The sequence below is a fragment of the Bacillus rossius genome, chromosome 5 (assembly GCF_032445375.1).
Source record: "Bacillus rossius redtenbacheri isolate Brsri chromosome 5, Brsri_v3, whole genome shotgun sequence".
Lineage (NCBI taxonomy): Eukaryota > Metazoa > Arthropoda > Insecta > Phasmatodea > Bacillidae > Bacillus > Bacillus rossius.
The window spans coordinates 77,689,664-77,705,538 of NC_086333.1; the positions used below are offsets into that span (position 1 = coordinate 77,689,664).

A 15,875-nucleotide genomic window follows, 5' to 3' on the forward strand; every position below is an offset into this window, starting at 1 on the left:
CATGCTTACGAATTAGATTTGAAATAGAGCATAAAGGAAATTTGTAACAGGAACTCTGTGACATCTTAATTATAAATGACCTTAGTTGTGGGTTTAAGAAATATGGAATTTAAGTTGTACTTGAATATAAAAATTACTAAAAAAAAATATGAAAAATAAGACTAACTTCAATAAAGGATATCTCGAATGCAAGAACAGCTTGAATGTCAGATTATAATGAATATATGTATGCAACCTTGAACACACAAGGACCTATAATATTAGAGATCCTGAAATTGCTTGGTAAATGGGTGCAGCATTAAATCAAACACATGACCAGGTTAAGAATCTCAAGGGATCTACCACAAAACCAGGTTACAAACTTAAAACAACAATTCTATTCCGTCACGAGTTTAGGTCCTGAAGTGAGCACATGGCCTAGTCACTAGGTCTATTACAAATCTTTAATAAAATTTTCCTATCTTTTACTTGACCAAATTTTTAAATTTCCCTAATTTAAAAAAAAAAAAACTTACATTTTTTTCCTTCAATTTTCTGAACAAAACAAAGAAATCCAGCCCCAACCATTCCCACATCTAGATTAGTTCTCTCTTAACATTTTTATTTCATATAAAAACTTGCATGTATGCCATTTCATTGTTAGTATGACTATGCAACAAAACACCATCTGAAAAAAGAAAATTCTTTCACAGTCTTGGTAATGGCAGACTAGAGCATGATATTTTACCCTAAAATTACTATAACTGAGGAATTTCCATGACTTTTCCAGGATTTTAAGTAAATTCCCTGACTTCCCTGGACCAAATCTACCTTCCCTGACTTTCCTGGACCAACTCTACCTTCCCTGACTTTACTGGACCAACTCTACCTTTCCTGACTTTCCTGGACCAACTCTACCTTCCCTGACTTTCCTGGACCAACTCTACCTTCCCTGACTTCCCTGGACCAAATCTACCTTCCCTGACTTTCCTGGACCAACTCTACCTTCCCTGACTTTACTGGACCAACTCTACCTTCCCTGACTTTACTGGACCAACTCTACCTTCCCTGACTTTACTGGACCAACTCTACCTTCCCTGACTTTCCTGGACCAACTCTACCTTCCCTGACTTTACTGGACCAACTCTACCTTTCCTGACTTTCCTGGACCAACTCTACCTTCCCTGACTTTCCTGGACCAACTCTACCTTCCCTGACTTTCCTGGACCAACTCTACCTTCCCTGACTTTCCTGGACCAACTCTACCTTCCCTGACTTTCCTGGACCAACTCTACCTTCCCTGACTTTACTGGACCAACTCTACCTTCCCTGACTTTCCTGGACCAACTCTACCTTCCCTGACTTTCCTGGACCAACTCTACCTTCCCTGACTTTCCTGGACCAACTCTACCTTCCCTGACTTTCCTGGACCAACTCTACCTTTCCTGACTTTCCTGGACCAACTCTACCTTCCCTGACTTTCCTGGACCAATTCTAGCTTCCCTGACTTTCCTGGACCAACTCTACCTTTCCTGACTTTCCTGGACCAACTCTACCTTCCCTGACTTTCCTGGACCAACTCTACCTTCCCTGACTTTCCTGGACCAACTCTACTTTCCCTGACTTTCCTGGACCAACTCTACCTTCCATGACTTTCCTGGACCAACTCTACCTTCCCTGACTTTCCTGGACCAACTCTACCTTCCCTGACTTTACTGGACCAACTCTACCTTCCCTGACTTTCCTGGACCAACTCTACCTTCCCTGACTTTCCTGGACCAACTCTACCTTCCCTGACTTTCCTGGACCAACTCTACCTTCCCTGACTTTACTGGACCAACTCTACCTTCCCTGACTTTCCTGGACCAACTCTACCTTCCCTGACTTTCCTGGACCAACTCTACCTTCCCTGACTTTACTGGACCAACTCTACCTTCCCTGACTTTCCTGGACCAACTCTACCTTCCCTGACTTTCCTGGACCAACTCTACCTTCCCTGACTTTCCTGGACCAACTCTACCTTCCCTGACTTTCCTGGACCAACTCTACCTTTCCTGACTTTCCTGGACCAACTCTACCTTCCCTGACTTTCCTGGACCAACTCTACCTTCCCTGACTTTCCTGGACCAACTCTACCTTCCCTGACTTTCCTGGACCAACTCTACCTTCCCTGACTTTCCTGGACCAACTCTACCTTCCCTGACTTTCCTGGACCAACTCTACCTTCCCTGACTTTCCTGGACCAACTCTACCTTCCCTGACTTTCCTGGACCAACTCTACCTTTCCTGACTTTCCTGGACCAACTCTACCTTCCCTGACTTTCCTGGACCAACTCTACCTTTCCTGACTTTCCTGGACCAACTCTACCTTCCCTGACTTTCCTGGACCAACTCTACCTTCCCTGACTTTCCTGGACCAACTCTACCTTCCCTGACTTTCCTGGACCAACTCTACCTTCCCTGACTTTCCTGGACCAACTCTACCTTCCTTGACTTTCCTGGACCAACTCTACCTTCCCTAACTTTCCTGGACCAACTCTACCTTCCCTGACTTTCCTGGACCAACTCTACCTTCTCTGACTTTACTGGACCAACTCTACCTTCCCTGACTTTACTGGACCAACTCTACCTTCCCTGACTTTCCTGGACCAACTCTACCTTCCCTGACTTTCCTGGACCAACTCTACCTTCCCTGACTTTCCTGGACCAACTCTACCTTCCCTGACTTTACTGGACCAACTCTACCTTCCCTGACTTTCCTGGACCAACTCTACCTTCCCTGACTTTCCTGGACCAACTCTACCTTCCCTGACTTTCCTGGTCCAACTCTACCTTCCCTGACTTTCCTGGACCAACTCTACCTTCCCTGACTTTCCTGAACCAACTCTACCTTCCCTGACTTTCCTGGACCAACTCTACCTTCCCTGACTTTACTGGACCAACTCTACCTTCCCTGACTTTCCTGGACCAACTCTACCTTCCCTGACTTTCCTGGACCAACTCTACCTTCCCTGACTTTCCTGGACCAACTCTACCTTCCCTGACTTTCCTGGACCAACTCTACCTTCCCTAACTTTCCTGGACCAACTCTACCTTCCCTGACTTTCCTGGACCAACTCTACCTTCCCTGACTTTACTGGACCAACTCTACCTTCCCTGACTTTACTGGACCAACTCTACCTTCCCTGACTTTCCTGGACCAACTCTACCTTCCTTGACTTTCCTGGACCAACTCTACCTTCCCTGACTTTCCTGGACCAACTCTACCTTCCCTGACTTTCCTGGACCAACTCTACCTTCCCTGACTTTCCTGGACCAACTCTACCTTCCCTGACTTTCCTGGACCAACTCTACCTTCCCTGACTTTACTGGACCAACTCTACCTTCCCTGACTTTCCTGGACCAACTCTACCTTCCCTGACTTTCCTGGACCAACTCTACCTTCCCTGACTTTCCTGGACCAACTCTACCTTCCCTGACTTTCCTGGACCAACTCTACCTTCCCTGACTTTCCTGGACCAACTCTACCTTCCCTGACTTTCCTGGACCAACTCTACCTTCCCTGACTTTCCTGGACCAACTCTACCTTCCCTGACTTTCCTGGACCAACTCTACCTTCCCTGACTTTCCTGGACCAACTCTACCTTCCCTGACTTTCCTGGACCAACTCTACCTTCCCTGACTTTCCTGGACCAACTCTACCTTCCCTGACTTTCCTGGACCAACTCTACCTTCCCTGACTTTCCTGGACCAACTCTACCTTCCCTGACTTTCCTGGACCAACTCTACCTTCCCTGACTTTCCTGGACCAACTCTACCTTCCCTGACTTTCCTGGACCAACTCTACCTTCCCTGACTTTCCTGGACCAACTCTACCTTCCCTGACTTTCCTGGACCAACTCTACCTTCCCTGACTTTCCTGGACCAACTCTACCTTCCCTGACTTTCCTGGACCAACTCTACCTTCCCTGACTTTCCTGGACCAACTCTACCTTCCCTGACTTTCCTGGACCAACTCTACCTTCCCTGACTTTCCTGGACCAACTCTACCTTCCCTAACTTTCCTGGACCAACTCTACCTTCCCTGACTTTCCTGGACCAACTCTACCTTCCCTGACTTTCCTGGACCAACTCTACCTTCCCTGACTTTCCTGGACCAACTCTACCTTCCCTGACTTTCCTGGACCAACTCTACCTTCCCTAACTTTCCTGGACCAACTCTACCTTCCCTGACTTTCCTGGACCAACTCTACCTTCCCTGACTTTCCTGGACCAACTCTACCTTCCCTGACATTCCAGAATGTTGGCACGGACCGGGCAGGGCGCAGGGCAGGCGGGGGACGACGCCTCACCCAGCAGCGCGCCGATGCAGGTGTCAGTGTCCCAGTGCATGAGGCAGGAGAAGCACTGCGTGGTGATGTCGATGAGCGTGCGGGTGGCTCGACACGACATCCACAGCTGCAGGTCCTCATTCAGCTCGCTCGGGCCCGAGCAGGCGTGGTTGATGGCCGAGTACCGCGTTGACAGCTCCCCTGCGCCCATGGACGAGCTCGAAGCTCCCGCGTGTCCGTGCTTCCCACAAGCTCCGTCAAGCTAACAGTTCACGGCTGTCTACAAGTCAGCTTGCTGATACAGATGCTTGTGTTTTAGTATGTGGGTAAAAACTGATATACTGATCCAATTACCGATACATTTCTCCAACAGATCCGATAATAATACAAAACCGATTCAATACTTTTTGTAAATAATCACATTGTAAGTTTAAAGTTAATTATTTATTATAATACTATATATATGTAATTATTTATTATACTTATTATAATACTATAAATATAATTATTTATATTTATTGTAATATATATAATTATTTATTATATTTATTATAATATTATATATAATTATTTATTATATTTATTATAATATTATATATAATTATTTATTATATTATATATTATTATTGATATTTATTATATTATATATAATTATTTATTATATTTATTATATATTCTTGTCATCAGGTAGAGGACAAAAAAAAAGTATTTAACAAAATATAAAAATTGTGCATGGCACAATACAGACTGACTAATTTAAAAACATAAAATTCAGGTACAGCCTTAAATTACAGAAAAATTGAAGTAAACAATGCTTACAGAACTATAAAACACGTAAATAGGAAAAGAAAAAAAAAAAGCCCCATTATGGATGAAACTATTTAACATTTTTTTATGGATACCAAATTTTATGAAAGTATGGTTTGTAAACGATTATATCGGAAATCTATAAAATCTAAATATTGCTGAAACTGATACCAAAACAATTACATTGGTACATCACAAGTTTCAGTGGTGCCACACCTGTTTTCATTTTAATCAGGTTAAACATCATGTGGACAGCAAGGGCATTAAGAGACAGTAATGACTTTTACAGATAAGGGATATCAAGAGAATAATTGACCACGGCTTACTATAAGGAACCATTCCTGCATTTGCCTGGAAAATGTGGGAATGATGGTCCAGTAAATTTGGTAAACTGTAAATTTGGATGTATAAGGAGTCCCCTTTTGATATGGACATGGGAAATAGTTGTTACACCAACAGTTAACTGCCATCACATGTGCACTATGGTAAAATAAAGTGCATAATCTATTATTCCATTGACATTCTCCACAGCACGCATGCACCAATGCTTAAATCGTAGTGCCATTTTTAAATTATGTGGCCTTTTTAAAGTTAACAAAAAAATTTATTAAAAACAACTAAGTAACGAGTTTTACTGGTTACAGGTTGCGAGTATCCACCGCCTGGCGCCGAATCAGCACATCTTATACACTACTCTCTAGTCTTTTAGTGCAGTCCTGTCCTCTGCATAGCTACTAATCACTGGCCTTACATCGGCTCAAGACAATCATCTCTCGTCCTTGCAGAAAACACTCTGATCTCCAACGAAATGTTCTGGCTGAGGTCATGATAAGTCAGCAATGCTCGGTGGAACAATAGCACGAATGCTTCAGGTGGTGGCGATTCTCCGCCAAGGGAAACGAATTGGGAGATGACGCGACAATTTCACAACACCGATAACATTCACAAAATTTTACTGAATATCCTATCTTAAGTTCTTTTACAGGTGTTTAAAATATATATAAACATTTGAAAGTACATTCATCCTAACAGAATGTTAAAAGACAAAGAACGAAACCCTCGGAACATACCGAGCAACCCGAGGGACCAGGTGGATATGATTGGAGCCCAAGCCTTTGGGTTCTGGTTGACGAAGTTGCAGAGGACGTTGTGGATCTCTGTGATGGTCGCTTCTTCGGTGCACGTCGACATCGCTTGGCCTTCCTGCGGCATCATCATCTGGAACAAGCGAGCACAGCACTGCGATGGGAGGCCCCTTTCCCTGCCCCAGACAAGCTAATACTCCCTTTACCCTGCATGATGATTCGCAAATGTTTTGAAGCCCGCTCTTGGCAATATTAAGAGACCAAATATATATATAAAAAATAATAATAATGAACATTTTTCCTCTTATAACGAGAAAGAAGGCACAGGATATCTAAGAACACTTGGTTTTAGTTGTGAAAAATGTCTAGGACAGGGTACGATAAATATAACAAGTATTTGTGTGTTTAAAAAATGAACTAACATGGTATTGTGAAAATGAGTTACTAACAACAGTTGCAAGATGAAAAAAAAAAAGTAATTTTTTTTTAATAAAATCCATTTAGTATATAAATTTTGGTACAAGGTTAAACTAGTTTAATTCATTGTTTTTAATATATTAAGACATTTGGATTTTGGGGTATAAATTACATTTTATTTTAGAATGTAGATATTATGATTATTTTAATTGCATTTCAGTATTTATGGTGTATTGATGTTAAATGGTGTGTTAACGCGAGTGCCCACAGCATCGAAGTGGAACGCTTGGGGAGGAGCTGACGTGGGTAAACCACAACTGGTCAAATGAGGAGGTGGAGTGTGCAGCAACTCGCCACGACGACCGAAGCAGCACCGGAGGGCAGCGAGTGGGGGCGCATCAAAAACTAAGGCCAATAATGCTTAAGCTTTGTCCCGCGTAGTCAAGGAGGGAGAGAAGCATGAGTAACACCTTTACATTGAGGGTAATACTAAGTCTTGTGAAGAGCCAAAGAAAGTTCACTTTTTAATAAGTGCCAATAAACTTTAATGCTCTTTAAGACTAAGAGACGGACATATATCAAGTTCAGAACACAACACAAACAATACTGTAAACTGTTGTGAGGCGGCAACTTGCCCGAGAAAAGTACTAGAGTGTAACTTTAATTAAAATAATCGTCCAACCATTAAGTTCAATTTGCGTTTTGAAGCAGCAAAGTTAGTGTTAAGTTATGTTTATATGTTGTACGTAACCGAGCTATAATATTTGTTTAGGTTCCAAAACTGCCACCAATGTAGGCACAAATGCCGGCACTTGGAATATCTTGGGATGTATGTTTTAATATTCCCGAGAATTTGTTTATACTAAAACTTGCCTTGTAAACCTATAACTACGCCTTAATTCTTGAAGTTGTAAATCTTAACCATAACACTTTTTTAAAGCATACACACATTATAAATTAAATAAATTTTTATTCAAATTTGAACCTTCCTCTTATAATGATAAGCACCTAAACTTGTATCTTCTATATTGTCTATGATCTTTCATATATAGTAGCTAGGATTGGAATAAGTATTTACTTTCTTGTAAACCTTTTATATTATCTTCTGGGGTCTTAAAAGAAGCTTCGTAAAGATTAAATAAGTACCTAATGAATGTTTTCATGTGTATAAAATGTTAGAATTATTTTGGTACTAAAATATATTACCAAAATCAATTTTAGTACAAAATTTGAACTCCCGTTGAAAAGGAGCACATTAACTTGTACCATTTGTGTATTTTCCACTATACTTTTTTGACACCAGATTAATTGGAATTAATCTTCAAGGTCATGTAAACTCATGTTTAATAAAAAGACACATGCTTATTATGCATCAAGTCTGTGAGCAAAAATGCAAAATGTGGGGACCTTACCTTCCACAGGATGTAGACAAATACCTAGTGAATAAATTAAAGCAATTATGTATTTCTTTTAGTAAAATTTTCCTATGATTTTTTAATCTAAGATAGATTTATATATTTATACAACCAATATTAAACATAAGTAAAAATAATTTAAAATTGTCTGTAATACACAGGAACATACCAATTTGTAAGTTAAAAATCAAAAAACCTTTTCAAAGATAATTTCCGTGTTATTTAGCTAAGTGAATGGACTACAACTACTTATATTTAACATGAGACTAAAAATTGCAGAGAAACATAAAATAAATAAAATGCCAGTTCGCAAAAGAAAAGGCTGCTGGAAATATAACGATTTATAACTTTAAAGCATTATTGCTGTTTAATTGGGGACATTTTGTAACCAGTTCTTCAGTTGCCAGTTGCCGCAACCCTATTCCACCGACGATGCACACATAGGCGTCGCAAGGATATATTTTTTGGGGGGGGACTGCAATTGATTTAGTTGTTGAGGAATATCCATCTCCTGGAAAAAAAAAGCGGTCCTCCCCTGGGAAAATTTGGGGTTTGAAGGTGCAAAAAGGTGGTTTTTAGGCATTTTTCTTTCCTAGATATTCTAATTATAGTTGGTTGCAATATATAATTTATTTTTCATAAAAAATATTTTCAGAGAACAAATTTGTAAAAAACACAGTGCTCACATTACCACGATTGGACTAAATGCACCATGCGCAACATATGGGTTGTATCACAGAAATCATATTTTTAATATAACCACGAAACTAAATATATTATTGGAGGGGACGAAATTGAAGACTTATTATTGGGGGGGACGTGTCCCCCCCGTCCCCCCCCCCGGTTGCGACGCCCATGACGCACCACGACCGTGGGACCCAGGGGCTCACCTTGACCTCCGTGATGTACTTGTCGACGGCGATGTCGAACACGCTGCAGAAGTACTCCAGCACGGCGTCTCGCGCGGCCGGCAGCGTCTTCAGCAGGGAGAGCGCCGTGCGGGCGAACTCGAGGGGGTTGCCCTTGACGCTGCGCGTCGCCCCGGCCACGAAGGTGCGCAGCTCGCCCAGCAGGTCCTGCTGCGCGCCGCCCTTGATAACGCTCGTGCCGGCCATGGCCCCCTCCCGCTGCGACAAGAGCACGGCAAGCACCCGCAGCTAGAGGTGGGTTGTTACAGCAATTTTCTGTATCAGTTACAACCAGTTACTGATACAGTAATGTACTGGTTACAAGTAGCTGATACTTCTGTATCAGCAACAGCAGTAGCGGTACCAGGAAGCAGCAAGGTATCAGCGTTCTAGTTACAGGTTACACATTCTCCGTGCCGTCATAACCAGCGTAAAAAGGTACCTATCAGTTTTTTCTTTCCACGTTCTTCGTAAAAAGGTATCAGTATTCTCATTCTACATTCTTCGTAGTTGAAAAAAGGTATTGGTGTTCTCTTTCCACGCCTTTCGTAATCTGAGTCTCAGTCTTCGCAAGAAGCACGCATTGCGCACTGAGCGTACTTTGATATGGGACAAAAACAAAACGACTCGTAACAATTTTACTTTGCGCCTCTCCTTCAATGCCTTCCCCTGCTCTTCCACCCCTACATTTTTTCCCTTCTTGTTCGTCGTGCCGCTCCCTCCCCTTTCACAAGCTCCGCCCAAGTGACCGTCATCTGCGATCGGGTTCTGCGCACATTGGCCGTGGTGGTGTTCCAGGTGAATTCTAAACCGATACTAAAGTACTTGATACTTGAATAGTGTACTCGTTTGCAGTACTTGATACAGGCGTGTATTAGTTACAAAGTAGCAGATGGATACTCTGCAACCCACCTCTACCCGGAGCACACTCGCCACACACTGGATATACAAGCTCTGAACAATAATATTACGTGCAAAATCTACTTCACAACTGCTACATAAGTGGATGCCGAGACATTAAGAAAAAAGGAAAAAATAAATTTAAAATTGTTTACCTCTTACCGCGAAGCCTAATTAACAGTCAAATAAAAAGCCATATATAAATACCGCAAGGAGATGGTATTCAATACACAGAGCAGAACATTAGAGCAATTTTTTTTCGAAAGTGAAGGTAGCAAACACGCTTTTTTTATATAGTATAATTCTTAGGTACCAGTATGAAAAGTGCGATACAGAATTTTGAAATCACAACAGGGACTAGCAATATAATATCTGAATAAGTTTCGACGCCATTCAAATTATATGGTCACCAATCAGTTACTTAAACTTGCTTTCCGTACTAAGAAAAGACTTCATACTATTTCAACGCCTTGCACTTAGAAGCAATGCCGCGTTATGGAAAACAGCGAGTGTAATGTGTTAAATCAGGAACGAAAACATTAAAATACACCGGAAGATAAAAAACTATTTACAGGTTAAAACTTCAAGTAATTCCACGCTTAGTATATTTAATTTTTAATTGGGTACAAAGTGCAATTACATTCTTACCTAAATCAAACGTCGGTATTTAACTAAAAAGTTATTTCAATACCATATTTACAACAAAATTTTAGGTTATAACAGGCGGTGTGTTTTTTAAAACCACATGAGTAATTTTTCAAATCTCTCATACTTGTTCTACATGTCACCTCTTTATGAACTTTTAAATTTTAGGGTACTCTTTGACGTTTTATATGCCGTAAGCTCTGATGTTAATCTGATCACGTTTTCGGCGCTACACTTTTCAAAAAAAGTTCATGAAAGTAAATATTATACTTGGTGTTTGGTGCGACCATCTGCACCTGTGTTGTTTGTGCAGTAAAGTGTATTGAAAAATTTAAATTAAAATTTAAGAAAACAAATGTTTTTACTATCAAATTATATTTAACAATATTATATTTTAAATGATAATAATTATTGTTGTATCTAAAGTAATGTCTGTTTAAATTAACATATATAAATGTTACAGGTTACGAGAAGCACAAAATGTTTTATAAATGGTGTAAAATTATGACCATACAGCTTTGATGTTTTACCTCCTTTGCCCTTAATTAAGGCCCGAATCCCAGCCCTGTCTGTACCATCCACCGATGTCGGAGCATGCTCTGTGAAATCACTGCCAGACGTCGCCCATGTTGAGTTCAATATATATTGTTCTAAAGAATGTAGTCAGCAAGATAGAATGCATATGACTTCGGGTGTTATGCATGAGTTCTTTTCCAGGTATGCAGATAAAAACTGTCAGCAAAAAAAAAATGAAATTATTGGTATTGTTGAGACTTTCTCCACTCGAGGGGAGAGGAAAGAGCATCCATTTGATCCCTTCTACAGCCCAGTATGACACAACAACGAGGGAAGATGCTGTCTCACAGAGCTCTAACAAAATTGTTTTCTGTATCTGAGCTTGTAATGCCATTGTAGCTATTTTTGAATATGTCATTCATCTTTAATCTAATAAACTGGCAAACTTCTGTCACTGGACTTGTGAGTAGGTACTACTTTAACATGTCACATCCTTTTCCAATAGTATCTGCATGAGCATGCCTACACTTGTCTATGCAGGAGCATGTCCAAGGGCCCATATCACATGAACCAAATAGGCTCCGGCTAGTCTTCCCACCACTATATTTCTCTGTCACTGATAAATCATTGAAAAGTCACACTGGACCTAAGTAGTCCACTCCTGCCTCAGAGTGTGAGACTGCTCTCTCTCGAGACTCTTTGTGGAGACTGGCCGGTGTGAAACTAGTTTCACTTAACCGGTTTATAATTTGACACCATACCTTTCATCGGGCCTGAAATCCGGCCCCCAATCTGCTACCAATAGTCACCCCTGTGTGCGGAATGCACCCACTGGCCAGCAGCCATGGTCGAACCAGCAACCCTCGCATCAATCACCAACCTGTCTCATTGTGTTGTAACTTATGGCAATTATAAACTTATATATTTTAAAAAGGCTCAAGACCACCACATAAACTAACTAAGTTTTTATTGGGGCAATTTTGCTAATTAATAATATTTAATTATAAGTTTATTCAATTTACCATTTTTTTGTGGGTTTTGGCACAAAATGATGCAGTCCCCCCTCTCTCGCCTTCTCTTTCCGGCAGTATTCACCAGGCCTTGGCCCAAGGTGACGTGCTTCGCCAATGACAATTGGCCAAGTTTCCCAAATTGTCATTGATGCCAGCCGATAGTGCGCTTCTTAGTCGCACAGGCCGCGATGCCTCTCCGACGCCTCTCAAAGCCGTGTGCCACGAACACGCCCGCACATGCAGAATGGTGCAACGAGTGTGAGTGCACCGAACGACCCGCAGCTAGCACTACTACCGGCCACCTCGGCGGAAGCACTCCGCCGGGTGTGGCAATGTGCTTCCGCCGGACTATAGCATTCAAGGGCACATGTTTTCTCTCACAGACATAAACTATGTAATGTGTAATTCATCAAACGTTTTTACTAATTAATGCAATTGTTAAACGTGCAAATATGTCCTAAACTTGGCTACGTCTGTTCCCCGCGTGCTGTGCTTTTGGCGTGCAATTAGCAGGCCTGCTGTAGCGCCGTGCTACATTAGATCGTCAATATCCACCGGGAGCTCGGAGAGGCTGGTCGTCTTCGCGCAACGTTGAGAGGCCACCTTCGCGTCAATTCCGCAACATCATCTAGAGCGTGAGTTACAATCCCACTGGCCATGCATCACTGCGCAGGTCTTGACAGCCGTCGCACGCCTAGCGCCATCACAGCAGCAACGTCTGCCATGTACTGTTCTCTTCAAACTTCCCCTCTCACCATTATAAGCGGGGTCATCACCGAACAGCCGTACACGCGCAGAGCTCACTAATGCCGAACAGTCGCGGCCAGGGGATGGATAGCACCATGTAAAGTTTGATAAGTAATAAAAAACACACTTCATGTAGCGGAGTATATCATTTGTAGTGCAAGGCATCTTGTGTGGCCTAAACAGCCCAAGGATCACCTCTACGGACACGTCCCTGCCTCCCACCACTTGGCCGAACCCAAACCCCGAGACCCATTCCTCAAAAAACTTGATAGCTTTGACGGGGAGGCAGCCGGACCGGTGTCATCGTATTACGATATTTGCTCCTGCGCAGTAGTATGTCCTCGCTCGAGTTTACAAGTGATTTGAGCTCAGTGGGAAAACATTCAAGAATCTTGGGGACCACTAAGTCCAGGGACCATGAAATAAATAACTTAGTTGTTTGTACAAGAAAAATAAATTGGATGTAAGTATGCAGACTATCATAAGAAAACATTATTGCAAAGGAAATAAATTGGTCTGTTTTATTTTTTCATTAGAATGTGGTTTTATTTTGTAAGATTTACACAACTATTAAGAAGTTTTAAATTCTAAGGTCTAAAAATTCAGGATTTTTAAAACTTATATAAGTTTTTTCTTTACAATTTGTTAACCTGCCATTCTTAAGTGACATAAAGCCCAATTTGATTTGATATAGTCCCCTCCTCCATTCGCTAGATGTTTGTGTGCTGTATGTGCCTGAAACTGTGGGCAGACGACTGTGTGTCTGACTCTTTTGTGTATTGTTTCACACAGTCGCCGCACGAGGTGCTGGCGGCGGGAGAGAGAGCATGGAGGACTTGTGCAAGGAGATTCCCGTGCTATTGGAGGACTGGCCGTGCTGTGTCGCTGTGACATCACCAAACTGATGCGTGCCAAAGTCGAGCATCATGAGTGGGCAGGCCTCGCCGGAACTTACGTCATGAACAAGTTTGTCTAACGAATAAATGCTAAAATGAAATAAATTATTCAAGGAAATTAATACGTGTTGAGAGTCAGTTTCTAATGCAATATTTAGATATTGTACTTAATAATAGGTATAATGATATATTTAAGACTAAAAAATAAATAAGTTAAATATTCTTTTCTCAACTGACCCACTCCTCCGCAAAATTCTGGTATTGCCCTGTTAAGGCGAGACGTTCTATTTTGGAACGCATAATTATAGGTGTTTGTTTTTAAAGATGTTCCATGTAAATAAATCTGGCGCAGTTCATTCTTGGGGGGCTAGTGCCTTGAAATTCTATGAAAGTTAAATCGTGACAATCGTTGTGATGGTTGGTTGGTGGTGAGTTCCACTGCCCTGCTCTAGGACGGTAGTGGTTGCCACCCCGGAGAGCCCTATTACGGCTACACACCAAGTTGTGCTGGTAACGGGACAGAACGGACTCTGGAACCAGCGGGAGCACCGACAGTTGGAATCAGGTTGGTCACTTAAACATTATGACTTGTTTCTGCCTCAACAAGATCGTGCATAAGTGCGTGAGGTGGGACATGGTTAGGACTGCCCGGCTCAGGGAGTTTTCAAAGGGAACCAGCCTCAGTGTAAGATGACCTAAACCCAATCGGTAGGTTGACTATCACCTGTACGATGATCGAACGAGGAATTATTTTGTTCTGTACCTATATAAGTTACATACACAGATTATGATGAATAAAGTATAATAAATTCACACTATAATATGCTCATGGTCTGCCTATTTGTTTTTATTCCAACAGCATGACCTGGATTAAAACTATGTTCAGTACGAATTCCCTACCAAATAACCAGTGGTAGTGAAGTTACTCCCACACTTAGCTCCGAGGCTAGATGCATCGCGCACAGTAGAGTCCTCCAACCATTGGCATCACTTGCACCACATTTAAATAACATAATTCACCATATCTTACTTCATCTGGAATCCCAAGTGGAGACCAAACTCAATAATTGTAGGTCTTTAGTACTCTTATAAATGTACGGTTAAAAATTTCTTGTTAAGGATGCTGTGCTATATAGAGTAAGGAATTGCTTCGAGAATTATAATTTGCGCACTGTACTCAATATCTTCCACATAGGCATTCAGATGACCCCACTGCAAGCACTCCACTAGCTCCCTCAGTAATTGGGTTCACGGGGCAGATGTACACATACAGCGACAGGTTACTTCCAGCCAGGGTTATTTGTAACAGTTTGTGTGCACCAATAAACCGAGTCCTGTTAGTATCAACATCGAATTATTTATAAACTATTACTAGCAACCTAGGGGTTCAACCCCGGGTACTTTTGCTGGGCCACTGCTATTTTACCTGCATGCCACGTGGGGATGTCGCATCAGAGTTCGAGGGTCTGTTTCCTGTGAGTTATCACGTGGTTCCCAACTTACTTTAATTCATAATGATAGAAAACCTGAGTCTTTAAATTTAAATCTTCACACTCCATCAAAGCATGTAAGTTCGTATGAAAGTGATCATAAATAGGTCAGCAAATTAAAATGTTCAGTCGAAACCCTAATGTTCCTGGGTTTTATGCCCTTTATTATTCAACATTTAGAAAAAAAAGCCTTTTTATAGTGTTTATTGTGGTTCACTACTGATAATTATTTTATCTGCAGTTATTTGACTAAACAAAGTTTTTTTTTTTTAAAGGAATCATTTAGATAATTTTAATTGCTTCTTGTATGGATCTGACTGTTTTTTCCCCGAATAATTATGTAATACCATCCTGTGGAGTTTAAGAAGAGTTTGGTCTTACATGTAACATTCTTAATAATGTTCGCAGGCTTTCACGGCCATTGTCTGAAGTAGCTTGGGTTATCAACAAGGCGAATTATTCGCCAAGGACACGGCTACAACCCAGAAGCCAAGCTACTTCATGTAACATTCTTACACCACAACACACCAAAAACTAGTCAAACAAATGTGACGATATTTTAAATAAACCACAGCTTTACTATATATAATTACTTAATATAGGTAAATGGAAAAAAATACAATACAGATTTTTTTAAATGTAGATAATTATAATCATCTAAACTTAAAATTCAAGAGAGCTATGCCTCATTTTACATGTCTTGTATTTAATTCATCTTATTGAAAT

The 15,875-nt window shown here is 41.3% G+C and overlaps 1 protein-coding gene across 1 annotated transcript in view; it reads right to left on the minus strand.

Moving 5' to 3' along the window:
* LOC134532056 (integrator complex subunit 5) overlaps positions 1-10,621 on the minus strand; it is a 31,288-nt gene extending 20,667 nt beyond the window's left edge. The window contains exons 1-4 of the mRNA XM_063368233.1: positions 10,491-10,621; positions 8,925-9,161; positions 6,188-6,335; positions 4,332-4,511 (exon numbers count right to left, since the gene is read on the minus strand). Of these exons, the coding sequence (XP_063224303.1) occupies positions 4,332-4,511; positions 6,188-6,335; positions 8,925-9,149 (553 nt within the window). The 5' untranslated portion in view covers positions 9,150-9,161; positions 10,491-10,621. The remainder of the gene's footprint in view (positions 1-4,331; positions 4,512-6,187; positions 6,336-8,924; positions 9,162-10,490) is intronic.
* Positions 10,622-15,875: the final 5,254 nt, after the last annotated feature.